General features: G+C 33.3%; 1 protein-coding gene and 1 long non-coding RNA gene across 2 annotated transcripts; one reads left to right on the top strand and one right to left on the bottom strand.

Annotated features, from left to right (window-relative positions):
- Nucleotides 1-951: 951 nt before the first annotated feature.
- LOC115974823 lies at nucleotides 952-2,457 on the top strand. The gene is made up of 3 exons (XR_004088015.1): nucleotides 952-1,025; nucleotides 1,837-1,894; nucleotides 2,077-2,457. It is a non-coding gene; the product is annotated as an uncharacterized LOC115974823 (long non-coding RNA).
- A 628-nt stretch (nucleotides 2,458-3,085) lies between these two features.
- Nucleotides 3,086-15,762, bottom strand: LOC115974017. Its single transcript, XM_031094244.1, has 16 exons — nucleotides 14,941-15,762; nucleotides 13,976-14,481; nucleotides 13,208-13,336; nucleotides 12,874-13,034; nucleotides 12,595-12,805; nucleotides 12,230-12,467; nucleotides 12,000-12,150; nucleotides 11,440-11,726; nucleotides 6,983-7,693; nucleotides 6,003-6,517; nucleotides 5,141-5,275; nucleotides 4,807-4,961; nucleotides 4,529-4,739; nucleotides 4,165-4,402; nucleotides 3,939-4,089; nucleotides 3,086-3,674 (listed from the first exon to the last, which is right to left on the bottom strand). The coding sequence occupies exons 1-16, from the start codon at nucleotides 15,714-15,716 to the stop codon at nucleotides 3,363-3,365; spliced, it is 4,887 nt and encodes a 1,628-aa protein (XP_030950104.1). The 5' UTR covers nucleotides 15,717-15,762; the 3' UTR covers nucleotides 3,086-3,362.
- Nucleotides 15,763-16,020: the final 258 nt, after the last annotated feature.

The following is a 16,020-nucleotide window of genomic DNA, read 5'->3' as shown; positions in this document are numbered from 1 at the left end:
TTTAAGTCTTTGCTCGCTACAAACAAGTAAGCACTAGTTTAGTCAGATTCAAGTTTCGGCATTGGTGGTATTTGAGTCTGCTTACCAGTTACCCTCAATTGTCCGCTGGTGACTCTGTGACCACTTGAAAGCTTGTGATTTGAATTGAGATGCCGCTGTGTGTGGGCTAAAGAGATAATGGAATCCATTAGCGGCCCACATTTTGCAGTACATTTTGGAATAATTATACTACCACACATTTTTTAAGATTGAGAATAGGTGTACCGGATACAATAAAATAGCTATCAATGACAGAGATTGAGAGTAAAAAAAAAAGTAACTTTCACTATTAAATATAAAAAAAGAGATAAAAAGTAAAAAAAAAAAAAAAAGTGAGAGCTGTAAAAACAATTTGTAAGTGAGATGGAGTAATTGCACCTGATTTTAATCCACATTTTAAGACACACTTTACCACGACCTGCACATTTATCTATACTTAAATTACATTACACACCGATTGCCTTGACCCGAAGAAGGTATTTAGTATCAAATGATACAAGTCAGCAATATCAAAATTTAATATGTGTGAGACATATTAGAAAAAAATAATAACTCACTAACAATTGAAAGACATGTATTAGTTGGTAGTTATTTTTACACACATATTTCTCGTTTATTGGATTTTGATATAGATAAATTGGTGTATTCTATACAAAATACTTTTTTTTTGAGAAACCTATACAAAATACTTTTTCCAATACTTGGTGAGAACAATTCAATCACCATGTGCTAAGTGTGTGTGACCGTAGACTTTTAGGTAAACAAATTGTCCAATCAAAGAATTTGGGCTGAATGCAAAAGAGCACCCAACTGATAACATTATCCGCTACTCATTAAGCGCATGGCCCAGAAAAAAGCCCATAAATAAAACCAATATCCTATATCTCTCTCCCTTCATAACAGTTTCCCACTCGTTTTCGTTCTCTCTCTCTCTCACAGAATTAGAAATTAGAAGAGGAAGAGTATCAAGTAGATCAAGCTGGCCGGTAAGCTCTCTTTCTCAGATCTCAGCAATCTTATCTCTCTGAATTTTATCTCATTATCTTCGTAGTATTCAATTTAATGTAAAGCCGGCCGAGTCGTTGAATTGTGCTACTCAGATGAGTTTTTCTTTGATTTTCCTACATTTTCTTGGCAACCAAACGATCTTTTATGCTATCCAGATTGGTCCGGCCGCAATTTTTGAGTTTCGTTGTATTTTTTGAACCACACCAAGTATTGTTTGTACTTTTTAGTATTAATATTGTAAAATTATTAGTATAATATTGAAAATGTTGCAATATATATAATTTTTTTTGGACTTTGTGTAGTATAATATTGTTTGATCTGATTCAAAATTTCCGAATTCATTAGATTTTGAAAAAATTGAATGTTGTTTTGTAAAGCATTAGAGAGTGGACTTGGAATTAACCATACGCTGTTTTATATGTCATGATATGATGATAATGATGATGATGATGATGTTGATGCCCATAGTTGAAGAAGGTATCTAATGCGTCTCTCGTGTCGTGCGGGTCCATTGTTAGAGAGATGATACATATATTCATTAAATGACATTGTGTGAGCTTGATATAGGCATCATCCCTCTCAGAGTGTGGGTCCCATATAACTGTAAGGTCTGTCCACTCTGAAAGAAAAGATGCATATATCCAATGTATGAAATAATTATTGCTATAATTAATTGAACTCTATATGCGTGTTTGTGCCTGTAAGGGTTCCTTTTGTGATTTGGGTTATAAGTGGTTGTGATTCATGTTGTATTATTTATGAGGTTGACAAGGATGTTCTATTCTTTAGGTGCTAATACAAGTCTTAGCTTGTCTCTTTGGGTTCTCATTTCTGAACAACCAAGATGGTAAGAGTTTTTACTTTATTATATATATATATATATATATATATGTTTCAATCTTTTGTTTTTGTCATTTCTGATGTTGCTAAAAGTAGACAAAACAGAGGAAAGTAGACAATTTATCATATAATACCAAGATTTAGACTCTCTACTCTATAATACATATTAATTCATAGTTTATTATTCAGGAAATGATCTGTCCTCTAGGCATGTAGAGTCATAGATTGGGGATCAAAATGTTCAAACTGGAGTAAGTAGTAAGTTCTTATTCCAAAGTACATGTAAAGATCAACTTTGTGCATAGTGCAAAATTCTTTTGAATTTGACTTTTAAATCGTTTTGTAATTTTTCAGTTTTTATTTAGGAGCTCATACAGAGTTCATATAGGAGCCCCCAAATAGGAAAGCTCAGCCAACTACTAGGTAATAGTTAAAATAAAACATTCAAGTATCCTCATCAATTTATCTCAAAGTTTTAGACATATAAACTTGGTTAGTACCTGAAATGAGGATATCAAGTTGATTTAGCATCTACTTCAATGATAATCTTATGGATATTCAGGCAGACCATCCTTGAGTCCCCAAAGTTCCATTATCATTGTGTTTATTGACCAATGTTTCTTGACAAACCTTTGATCCATAGTACATTTTATGTTTTTAAAACTGTTATTATATTCTAATGTGTAATCTTTAGTTTATTAATAAAAAAAACACCTTATTTAAAATGCTCAATAAACATTAACTGTGATTAATATATATTTTTTTAATATTTACACAATACTTAATGAAAGAAAATTATTTATATAAAACTAATATGATGGAATTTTATTATATACATGAAAATAATATATATAATAAATCATGATAAAGACATGTATTAAATACAAATTACACACATATGTGTGTTATTTTAAGGATTTAAAAATTATTGACATATTTAGCTTGGTCTCCTTAGAATTTTTTTTACTCCACCATTGAGCAAGAGCTTAATTATTGTTTAAACCAAAACCATGCAACTTGTCTTTGGAATAAGTTTCTAAGATGCAAAAATTTATTCTTAAAAGGAAAATAAATGCGTCATTGGATTTCGTTAGACATAAGCTCTTCCAGTGTGTCACACGAGGAAATTAGGAAAAGAGGAAAAAAGTAATCATCATTTAATAGCTTTTATTATTATTATTAGCAGTAAGGAGTAAAAATTAAGGAATTGATGATGCATGGGGAGTGGGGAGTGGGGATGATACCAAGATGTACAATTCAGCAAAAGTGTCAAACTCCATCCTTATAATTGCATATAGGTTTAGTGAAAATAAGCACTACTTCACAAGGAATGCATGAATTTCCATACATGGTATGAAGGCTCCATTTCTCCAAACAAAAGATATTAAACTGTATGTTCTGTTGTGAACAGAAGCACCCTGTAACTTTCATTTTCATTCACTCTTTTTTGCTCTCGAGTCTTAAGTGATGATACTCTACCTTGCTTCTAACATTGTAAAAGTGATTTCATTTATTGAAGCCATTACAAGCTTTCTTGATGAATAATCTTCTCCAAGTAGAGCCGTTTTTGTAAAAAAACCTGGCTGCCTTGGATTGGGCAATGAATTGTCACTGCTTAACATTAGAACCACGGATGACATGTTTGGCCTATCTTCTGGTTTTTGTTGTACACATAATAAAGCCACATGAATGCATCGTAACACTTCAGATAAAATGCAGGAGTTGCCTAAGATTAAGAATTCATCTATCAGCTCCATTGGCTTATCTTCAATCCATTGTGTCCATGCCTAAAACAAAATCCAGATATTGTTGGAACACTAGAATTACATGAGGCCAAATGATTTTGCATGTTAATACTCACTTGAAACAGAGAGTTCATTTCATGAATAGTATTTTTTTTTACAAGTGTTTGTCATTTAAATGTTTTAATAACATGGCACTAGATACACCTTTAAATTTATATTATTTAATCTGAAGTACAAAATGTATCCATTTCGAATGGAGATATACTAATATCACTAAAATAGTGGAATGTCAATGAAAATACTTACATGTTCTAGAAGATTAAGGCGTTGGCCAGAGTTACACAATTCCTTGTTCTTCTTCCCACTCACAATCTCTAGTACTAAAACTCCAAAGCTAAAAACATCGGTTTTCACTGAGAAATGTCCATATCCGGCATACTCAGGAGGCATATAACCACTGTAAAATTAAAAATAAGTGAAAAAAAAAAAAAAATCCAAGCAGAAACCATAAAAGAAGTTTAAGAATACTCACTATGTTCCAACAATTCTATTGGTATCAGCCTCTGTTTGATCTCCCCCAAATATTTTAGCAAGGCCAAAATCAGAAATTTTTGGGTTCATATTATTATCTAGAAGGATATTGCTAGCTTTGAGATCTCTATGGATAATTCTTAATCTAGAGTCTTCATGAAGGTAAAGAAGCCCTCTAGCAATGCCACCGATAATGTTGTTTCGCATACGCCAATCAAGTAGTCTACTCTTTGTTTGGTCTGTCGATTTTCATGTTATTGTTAGTACATACCTGGTTAAAATCTCAACAACATAATTCATTAATAAAAGATGAAATGGCTAAACATGAATGTGCTTGATTCAATAACGAGGATCAAAGTTCAAACCAAAAATGAATGAGTCCAAGCTTTTGTTGTGCATGTATTCATAGATTAACATTTTTTCATTTTCTTGAATGCAATAGCCGAGCAGCTTCACAAGGTTGCGGTGCTGAAGTTTGGCGATTAATGTAACTTCGTTTTTGAACTCATTGAATCCTTGTCCAGAATTCTTTGAAAGTCTCTTTACTGCTATTTCTTGCCCCCCATGCAATATACCCTAAAAGGAAAAAGGTCAGCTAAGTTTGGAAAAGAAAAATAGTTCAACTGGTTAAGTTGTTATTTACCTTGTATACAGATCCGAAGCCACCTTCTCCTAACTTATTGTTTATTGCAAAGTTATCAGTGGCATTAGATATGGTTATCAGATCAAAGATCGGTAACTCCATATCTTCGTTCCATCCTTCACTGTTAGAATCATTTTGGCATCTTATATTCATTCCTGAGATAGCAAGGGAGTCATTGAGTAGAAATAACTTCGATAGTTGTATAGCTAAAAGCAAATTTTTGACCATCTTATCTAAGGTTTCTTCCAGTTTAAAGACTTCGGATTCAAATTACCGGGCTAAAAATCTATTATCATGCATAAAAAATTGTAAGAATCCAGGTCATATAAATTACCTTCCTTTTTAAGTTTCTTCCTCCTTACATATGAGACCAGCCCCAGTACAAGCATTACCATGAATAGTGTTGCACTACAGATTGTGATTATTACTTGATTTTTATGGCCGAAGTGCCTGCTCTTCTCAGTATGATCTGAAAGATCAAAAGTAGAGTCAACAAACTTATATTTTTTACCATATGATTTGCCACATTAATTTTCCTCACTTTTCTCTTGTATTTTTTTTTTTTTACTTTATGATGTGCCATATAAATTTTACGCCATATGAAATTTTCTTTTCTTTTAATGGTAAGCTTCTAAGATGTATGGTAAAACTTGTTTGGCATTTTAAGAAGCTTTTGGCAACAGCAAATGAGTTTTACTTAGTGCATATTACGTAAACAATTTTAAAATTTTAATACGTCTATATTGTTCCACATGGGGAAAGAAGAAAATATGAAGTTTGGAAACGTAAAGGACCGTCAATTAGCACAATTATAAGACATTGTTTTTTTATTTATTTTATTTTTATTTTACTTTTACATAGTAGTTGATAATGTAATATATGATTTTATAATCACTGGGACATAATAAAAATGTTGTTTGTGGCAGACAAAGGTTATTTTTTTATTAATTAATTTATTTTTATAATCCAATAATTACAATGGGGAGAGGGATTTGAATCCTAGAAATTTCCGTTGAAAATATTAAAAAGTGTCAATTAAATTACAATACTTTTGACGATATAAGTGAAAACTAACGTTATTCCAAGCACAACAAAATATATTAGTTGTCGTTAAAAAAAGTTGTCAAAAGTGTTGTTGTCGTAGCATTACTTAAAAATAAAATGACCCAATAATAAAAGAAAAGCAAAGAGGATACCCAGTACTGAAGCGGCCACACGAATATAGAGGTCTTGCGACTCTTGCCCATCCATTTGGAGTACTACTAAATCAACCAAGTCAACAAACCAAAGCAAGCAGCCACTTCCTCCATTCCTAATATCTAAATTAGCATATGCTCTGCATGAGCAGTTTTCCAAACACATTTCTTCACATTTCTTGAGACTCATGTTCCTATCAAACCAGGAAGAAGATATATCTGGCAATTTCACACTCTTGTAGGTGAGGAACCCATCTCCATCATTGCAACCCAGTGGCGTCCCTCGAACACACCCACCAGACCAATCTGCTGAATTCCAATCTTTTGGAGATTTTGGTATAAATCCTTTCAAGCATGCACATACAGGAGACTCATTGATATTACAGCTGGCATATGCACCACAGTGGGCATAATTTTGACACTGATCTGATAGGGTTGTAGTTCCAAGTTCCCAACTTTTGGTGTGATCCATCCATTTAAAACCCTCCCCAATGCCTGATGGGTTTATCACATACCTTGAGAAAACAAAAAATTCAGATGTTAGAAGTAGAAATTTATACTCATAAGTCATAACAAGTATTTTTCTCACTTTGACAAATTACCAATTACCCCCAAAACTTAAGTTATTAGGAAATATTACTTTTAATAATTATTTCAACGTCGTCTCACGCACGAAATTGTTTGCTCTCCTTTATAAGATGTATCATATTCAAATCCATTCCCCTCAAATTATTGTAATTAACAAATTATAAGAACTTAATTATAATAATAAAAAAAACTCTCCCCCACGTGGCATTGTCTATTCTCAAAAAGAACCAAAATTTAATACTCTCCATTATTGTAATTATCATTTTTTTTTATAAAAAATAAAAATAAAAACAAAGTATACGATGATAAATCACTAATTATCTTAAAAACTTACATTATTAAAAAATGATAAATTTAATTATTTAATCATAATACTAACACTTAACACATACCTCAAGAAAATAGAATTGTTTAGGACTTTATACTCGTAATAAATCTCTTTCTCATTCCTCACGAATTCATACTTGAACAATGGATTCGGTCTTAACCATGGCATCCCGTTAAAATGAAGGCCATTCCAAAACCCTAGTCTAACCTTTATTTTGTCTCCCTTCATAACAAATAATTGTGGTAGCCCTCGACGATCTAACCCTGCTGAAATTTCACTTGGAGCAGGATCTTCTGCGCTCTTCCAAGCTGTTAAATACCTATCTAGACCGCTAACTAAGTCCCATCCAAGCTTCATTTCCGGTAATAACGTGTCGCAAGGATGATCAAAACTTTGCCACAAAAGACTCTCAATATTTCCATCTTTCACAACAAGATTTCCTGAATCCAATAACTGTGCCGTTGGATTATTGATCTTATTCCCTGCAGTTCTTGATGTATTGGATGACCAAATAGTAGTATTTGTGCTATCAAGAAGGACAAGAATTCCTTCGTTGGTAACCTTTAAAACTCCATGGTGATTTTCAAGTGGGGTTTCTCTGTTGGCTACCCATACAACTGTGTCATTAGATACCACAAACCATATTCCCACATATCGGCTTTTCGAACCATCCAGGCTGAAGAATCCCAATTCAAAGAATCTACTAGCTGAAACCAAAGTCTCACCATCTCTGATAAATTGGCTTGGAGTGATGGTGTCTAGTGTAGTGGAGGTTCTTAAAAAGGAGAGCAAGAAAGTGTATACAAACAGAGCTGAAAAGGCTTTCATTGATTTTCCAATTGGTGTATCAACCAACTAATCGTGTGAGTTTACAGGGTTTATTCCCTTGGTTTTCTTAATTTGGCCAACACAACGTATAAGAGCCATGCACTCTTGAAGAGGTAGGTGAAGCAGTTATAAAGACAAACTTGGGGAAAATTTTCGTATACTCTGGGAGTATACTTCCTCCCTCTCACAGAGGGATTGGGCCCTCTGTGAGAGGGAAGGAGAATACCCTAGATTATTCTGGTAAAATAGATGTAATTTAGTCTTTTCATTTTTAAATGATTAGATTTACATTAAAGAAATCACATTCACTATCTCGTTTATTGTCTGGCTTGACAGCTCATTCCCACAAAACTTTCTTTTCAAAGTCTCTGCTCGCCACCAAAGAGTAAGGACCAGTTAGATTCAGGTTTCGACTAGTAAGGACTTGCTTTTCCAAGTCCCATAAAACTTTCTTTTGAATGAATTGATTTTTCAAGTCTTTGTCACTACAAACGAGTAAGGACTAGTTAGATTCAAGTTTCGGCATTGGCAGAATTAGAGTCTACTTACCCTGTACCTTACTTGGTCAATTGTCACTGCCTTTGACTCGGTCAGCAATTGAAAGGTGGTGATTTGATTTGACAGACAGAGATGCCACTGTGTGTGGGCTCAAGAGATAATGGGGTCCAATAGCGACACACATTTTGCCATTCATTTTGAAATAATTCTAATATCACACTCCATACATATTTTTGCTATAACTTGCACATTTATCAATTTATAGTTGAATTACATCATTTACACATGGACCACCACCAATACTTGGTGAGAAGTAATATAATCACCATTTAACACATACACTAAGTTATGTATGTGATGAACTGTGTTAAACAAATAGCCCAATCAAAAAATTTGGGTTGCATGCTAAAGTGCACCCAATTGATAACATAATCGGCTACTCATTAAGCACTAGGCCCAGAAAAGCCCATAATTAAAACCAATCTCCTATATCTTTTTTTTTTTCATAGTCATCTCCCACTCGTTTTCGTTCTCTCTCTCTCTCTCTCAAAGAGAATTATAATTTAGAAGAGGAAGACCAAGTAGATCAAGCTGGTAAGCTCTCTTTCTCAGATCTCAGCAATCTTTATCTCTCTGAATTTTCTCTCATTTTATTCATAGGCTTTATTTCATTTTCCTCAGTACTCTCTTCGTAGTATTCAATTCAATGTAAAGCCGGCGGAGTCGTTGAATTGTGCTACTCATATGAGTATTTCTTTTATTTTCCTACATTTTCTTGGCAACCAAACTAAACTTTTAAGCTATCCGGATTGGTTCGTCTGCAATTTTTGAGTTTTGTTTTGTTTTTTGTTTTTAACCACACCAAGTTTTGTTTGTACTTTGTAGTATTAATATTGTAAACATTATTATACTATTGAAAATGTTGCAATATTTTTTTGGACTTTGTGGAGTATAATACTATTTGATCTGATTCAAAATTTCCGAATTCGTTAGATTTGACAAAATTGAACGTTGTTTTGTAAAGCATTAGAGAGTGGACTTGGCATTAACCATACGCTGCTTTGTATGTCATAATATGATCATGATCATGATTATGATTATAATGATGCCCATAGTTGAAGAAGCTATTCTATGCATCTCTCGTGTCGTGTAGGTCCCATTGTGAGGCCCGTACATTGTTAGAGAGATGATGTATATATCTGTTACATGAGATGATTATTTACTAATTTACTATAGTTGAGTTTTGTATGCTCTCTATATATGCATTCTCCCTTTCACAAAGTGTGGGTCCCATATAATTGTAAGACCCATCCACTTTGAGAGGGAAAATGCATTACATTCAATGTATAAAATAATTATTGTTATAATTGAGCTGTGTTTGTGCGCTTGCGCTTGTAAGGGTTTTTTTTTTTTTTTTTTAAATGTGATTTGGGTTATAAGCGGTTGTGATTCATGATGTAATATTTACGAGGCTGACAAGGATGTTTTATTCTTTAGGTGCTTGATACAAGTACAGTGTTACTTGTCTGCCTTTCTCGGCTGGTCTCAGTGGGTTCTGATTTCTGAATAACCAAGATGGTAAGAGTTTTTACTTTATTATATATATGTTTTTCTCTTTTCTTTTTGTCATGTCTGAATGCTATTGCTTAAAGCAGGCAAAACCGAGGAAAGTAGACAATTTATCATATAATACCAAGATTTAGACTCTTCACTCCATAATCCATATTAATACATAATTTATTATTCAGGAAATCATCTGTCTTCTGTGTATGGACTGGGGATCAAAATGTTCAAACTGGAGTAAGTGGTTAGTTCTTATTCCCAAGAGAGAAATTAGAGCATTTTATATGTATATATCCGGTGCAGGTAGATGTGAAGATCAACTACGTGCATAGTGTAAAATTCATTTGAATTTGACTATTAAATCATTCTGTAATTCTTTGGTTTTAATTTAGGAGCTCTTACAGAGTTCATATGGGAGCACCCATTGGAAGATGGTGGTTGTTAAAAGATGTTTAATGTGCAAGTGCAGTTGTGAAACCAATGAGCAGATTTTACTTCATTGTCTCTTAGCAAAAGAGGTTTGGTCTTCTGTATTCACAGCTTTCAGGGTAATACTTGTGTTGCGAAGGCAGGTGATAGATTTTGTTTGTTGTGTGGAGAGGAATGTTTTGGCCATCACAAGAACAAGGTGTCTGGCAAGCCACTCTGCCCCTTGTCTCATATGGACGATATGGAGAGGGGAATTGTTGAAAGCTATCTTTGGAGGAAATTAAGAAGAGTTTTCATGAAATCTCTGTAATTATCCCTTTTTTTTTTGGAAATCTTTGTTTGAATATTATACTTAGATCAGGGTCGTCATGTAGTTCCAATGTTGATTTTTTGGATTATATGAATGTTCGCTTGTAATTCTTTATGGACGGTTGCCTTTGGACACTCCTTCATTTTAGAAAAAACATTTTATGTTTTTTGAAACTATTATTATATTGATATATTCTAATGTGTTATCTTTGGTTTATTTACAAAAAAATAAAAAGATAAAACCTTTATTTAAAATGTTCAATAAACATTAACTGTGACTAATATTCTATATAAAAAAAAAAAAAAAAATACTTACACATGACTTAATGAAGAAAAATTATTATATTGAATTATAGAAAACTGATATGATGGAATTTTATTATATACATGAAAATAATAGTTTGAATGGGGGGAAAAAGTAATCATCATTCGATAGCAATTATTATTATTTTTAGCAATAAGGAGTAAAAATTAAGGAATTGATGATGTATGTGTGGAGTGGGGATAATAGTTTGAAAGGAAAACAGTTTCTCTTTCTAGGGAACATGTATGATACTATGATGTACAATTCAGCAAAAGTGTCTACTTCACAAGGAATGCTTGAAATTTGCTATACATGAAATCGTTCGGTATGAAGGCTCCATTTCTCTAAACAAAAGATATTAAGTGCAAGTTGAAGAAATAGATCTAAACAACTGTAGTTTTACCTTTGTCATTAGTTTGGGTGGCAGTTATGCTCTTCCCTCTTGTATACAAACAGAGGTCATATTCCTCTCTAATTAATGAAGTTCATATTCATACATTTACAGTTTTCTAATATGAACAGCATTACCTTGCAAATTTCTTTTTCAGTCACTCCTTTTTGCTGTTAAGTCTCAAGTGATGATACTCTACCTTGCTTCTAACACTGTACAGGTGATCACATTTCTTGATGAATAATCTTCTCCAAGTAGAGCCTTCTCTGTAAAGTAACCTGGCTGCCTTGGATTGGGCAATGGATTGTCACTGCTTAACATTAGAACCACGGATGACATGTTTGGCCTATCTTCTGGACTTTGTTGTACACATAACAAACCCACATGAATGCAACGTAACACTTCAAATAAAGTGCACGAGTCGTCTAAGATTAAGAATTCATCTATCAGTTCCTTTGGCTTATCTTCATTCCATAATCTCCATGCCTTAAACAAAAACCAGATACAGTTGGAACACTAGAATTACATGATCATTGTATGACCAAATGATTTCACATATCAATACTCACTTGAAACAGAGAGTTCATTTCACGAATAATACTTTTTGTACAAGTGTTTGTCATTTAAATGTTTTTAATAACATGACACTAGATTCACCTTTAAATTTATAATATTTAATATGAAGTATGAAATGTATCCATTTTGAAAGGAGAAATCCTAATATCATTGAAATAGTGGAATGTCAATGTTAATACTTACATGGCCTAGAAGATTATGGCATTGGACAGAGTTGCACAATTCCTTGCTCTTCTTTCCGCTCACAATCTCTAGTAATAAAACTCCAAAGCTAAAAACATCAGTTTTCACTGAGACTTGTCCATATCCAGCATACTCAGGAGGCATATAACCACTGTAAAAATAAAAATAAAGTAAAAAAAAAAAAAAAAATCTCCAAGCATAAACTATAAAAGAAGTTTAAGAATACTCACTATGTTCCAACAATTCTTTTGGTATCAGCCTCTGTTTCATCTCCCCCAATTGTTTTAGCAAGGCCAAAGTCAGAAATTTTTGGATTCATGTTATTATCTAGTAGGACATTGCTAGCTTTGAGATCTCTGTGGATAATTCTCAATCTAGAGTCTTCATGAAGGTAAAGAAGCCCTCTAGCAATGCCACCAATAATGTTGTGGCGCATACGCCAATCGAGCAATTTACTCTTCGTTTGGTCTGTTGATTTTCATATTGTTGTTAATACATATTCAGCTAAAATCTCAACAACATAATTCATTAATAAAAGATGAAATTGCTAAACATGAATGTGCTTGATTCAATAATGAGGGATCAAAGTTCAAACCAAAAATAAATGAGTCCAAGCTTTTGTTGTGCATGTATTCATAGATTAACATTTTTTCATTTTCTTGAATACAACAACCGAGTAGCTTCACAAGGTTGCGGTGTTGAAGTCTGGCAATTAATATAACTTCATTTTTGAACTCATTGAATCCTTGTCCAGAACTCTTTGAAAGTCTCTTTACAGCTATTTCTTGCCCACCAAGCAATGTACCCTAAAAGGAAAAATCCAGTTAATTTTGAAAAAAAAAAAAAAAGTTCAACCGGTTAGGTTGTTATTTACCTTATATACAGATCCAAAGCCACCTTCTCCTAACTTGTTGTATCTTGCAAAGTTATGAGTGGCATTAGATATGGTTATCAGATCAAATATCGGTAACTCCATATCTTCATCCCAGCTGTCATTATTATAATCATTTTGGTCTTTTATATTCAGTCCTGAAACTGTAAGGGAGTCGTTGAGCAGAAATAAGTTCAACAATTGTATAGTTAAAAGAAAATTATTGACCACCTTATCTGAGGTTTCTTCTAGTTCAAAGACTTCATATTCAAATTACTTGGCTAAAAATCTATTATTTTGCATATGAAATTGTAAGAATCCATGTCTTATAAATTACCTTCCTTTCTATGTTTCAGCCTCGATAAATATAAGACCAGCCCCACTACAAGCATTACCATGAGTAGTATTGCACTGCATACAGTGATTGTGATTATTACTTGAGGGTGCCTGTTCTTCTCATTATGATCTGAAAGATCAAAAGTAGAGTCAAAAGAGTTATATTTTTTTACTATAGGATATACCATATTAATTTTTCTCCTTTTTGTTTATATATATTTTACTTTATGATGTGCCATATGAATTTTACGCCAAAATAGACAACATGGGGGTCAATCGTGCATTTCAATAGTTCAGAGAGTAAAGTGTAAAATATTGTATAGTTTAGGGTGGAAAAGTATAATAATCCCTAGAAAATATTAGGATTAGAAACATAAAGGACATTCATTAGGCACAGTTATGACTTATTAGACATTTATTTTTTATTTTTTATTTTACATAGTAAATGATGACATAACATGTGACTTTGTAATGATTTGTGCATAACAAAAATGTTGTTTGTGGTGGACATAGGTGATTTTTTTTTTAATCCAATAATTACAGTGTGGGAAGGAGGATTTAAACTGTGGACGTCTCCATTGAAAATACTAAAAGGTGTCAGTTGAGTTACAAAATTTCTGACAACATAAATGAAAACTAATGTTATTCCAATCTTATCAAATATATCTGTAATTGTGAATAAAAGTTGCCAAAAGTGCTGTTTTCATTAGCATTACTTGAAAGTAAAATTACTAAAAACAAATAAATAAAAGAAAAGCAAAGTGGATACCTAGTACTGAAGCGGGCTGACGAATATAGATGTCTTGCCCACCCACCTGGACTACTACCATATCAACCAGGTCAGCCAACCAAAGCAAGCAACCACTTCCTCCGTTTCTGACATCTAAATTTGCATATGCATTGCATGAGCAGTTTTTCAAACACATTTCTTCACATTCCTTAAGATTCATTTTGCTATCAAACCAAGAAAAACAGGTGTTAGGCAATTTCACATTCTTGTAGTTTTGGAACCCATCTCTGTCATTGCAAGCCAGTGGAGTTTCTCGAAGACACCCACCAGACCAATTTGCTGAATTCCAATCATTTGGAAATTTTGGTTTAAATCCATCCAAACATGAACATACTGGAGATTTATTGATGTCGCAGGTAGAGTAGACACCACAATGGGCATAATTTTCACACACATCTGCCTGGGTTGTAATTCCAATCTCCCAACTTTTGGTGGTATCCATCCATTTAAAGCCTTCCCCAACGCCAGATGGGTTTAACACAAACCTTGAGAAAACAAAATTTCTCAAAAGTTAGAAGTTTATTATACTCATAACAAGTATTTTTTCTCATTCCAACAATTCACCAATTGCCCCCAAAACTTAGGTTATTAAGAAATAATACATTTAATTATTATTTTAACACTCTCTCCCAGGCAAAATTGTTTACTCTCCTTTATAAGGAGACTCGAGATTCAAATCCATTCCCTTCAAATGATTGTAATTAACGAATTATAAGAATTTAATAATAACAAATAGATAAAATTACTCTCCCCCACGTGATATTGTCTATTCTCCTTTATATGGAGAACCATGATTTACTACTCTCCATTTCTGTAATTATCAAATTATAAAAAAATGATAAAAAATAAAAACATTGATACTATAATAAAGTACTAATTATCTCAAAAACTTAAACCGTTAAAAAATGGTAAATGTAATCATAATACTAACATTTAACACATACCTCAAGAAAAAAGTGTTGTTTGGGACATCGTACTGGAAATAAGTCTCTTTCTCATTCATCACGAATTTATACGTGAAAAACGGATTTGGTACTAACCATGGCATCCCCGTAAAACGAAGGCCATTCCAAGACCCTAGTCTAACCTTTATTTTGTCTCCGTCCATAGCAACCAATTGTGGGAGCCCTCGATGATCAAAATATCCTGAAAATTCACCTTGGGAAGGATCTTCCATACTCTTCCAAGATGTCATATGCCTATCTATACCACTATCTAGGTCCCATCCAATCTTCATTGACGGTAATAATGTGTCACTAGGATAATCAAAACTCTGCCACAAAAAGGTCTTTGGGTCACTAACATTTCCATCTTTCACCACAAGATTTCCTGAATCCAAGAGCTGTGCAGTTACATTGTTGATCTTATTCCCTGCAGTTCTTGATGTTTTGGATGACCAAATAGTAGTATTTGTGCTATCAAGAACGACAAGAATTCCCTTGTTGGTAATCTTGAACACTCCTTGGTGATTTTTAAGGGGAGTTTCTCTGTTGGCTACCCATACAACTCCGTCATTATTAGATACTGAGTACCAAATTCCCAAATATCGGTTTTCCGAATTACCTGGGCTGAAGAATCCTAGTGTAAAGATTCCACCAGGCGAAATCATAGTCTCACCATCTCTGATTGATTGACATGGAGTGATGCAGTCATGTGTTGTGGAGGGTCTTAAGAAGGAGAGTAAGATAGAGTATACAAACAAAGCTGAAAAGGCTTTCATTGATTTTCCAATTGGTGTATCTACCAACTATTGAAGTGAATTTACAGGGCTTATTTTCTCGGTTTTCTTTGCCCGGAACATCATTGAAGAGCCATGCACTCCAGAAGAGGTATGTGAAGCAGATGAAACGACCAGAATTGAGTTATTTTTCTGGAAAAATAGGCGTAATTGATTTGTTCCCCCAAACCAGTGAAAAAAAAATCTCAAAAAGTGAAGACAAGAAGACTGAAAGGGTGATATGTCCTCTTAAACAACACATTTTTTTCATCTTTAAAATTTGGATCTGCACCAGTAATATTATATA

This window comes from Quercus lobata, chromosome 2 (assembly GCF_001633185.2).
Source record: "Quercus lobata isolate SW786 chromosome 2, ValleyOak3.0 Primary Assembly, whole genome shotgun sequence".
NCBI lineage: Eukaryota > Viridiplantae > Streptophyta > Magnoliopsida > Fagales > Fagaceae > Quercus > Quercus lobata.
Note: the sequence above shows the minus strand (reverse complement) of the source record. Positions and strands in the feature narration are given on the sequence as shown.

Bases quoted from the DNA above. Each gene is read 5' to 3' on its own strand.
- LOC115974017 (XM_031094244.1), bottom strand. From the start codon at position 15,716: ATGAAAGCCTTTTCAGCTTTGTTTGTATACTCTATCTTACTCTCCTTC. The intron at 14,482-14,940 runs GTATGTGTTAAA...TGTTTTCTCAAG, and splicing joins AACAACACTTTTTTCTTGAG to GTTTGTGTTAAACCCATCTG. The intron at 13,337-13,975 runs GTATCCACTTTG...TTGATCTTTCAG, and splicing joins TCAGCCCGCTTCAGTACTAG to ATCATAATGAGAAGAACAGG.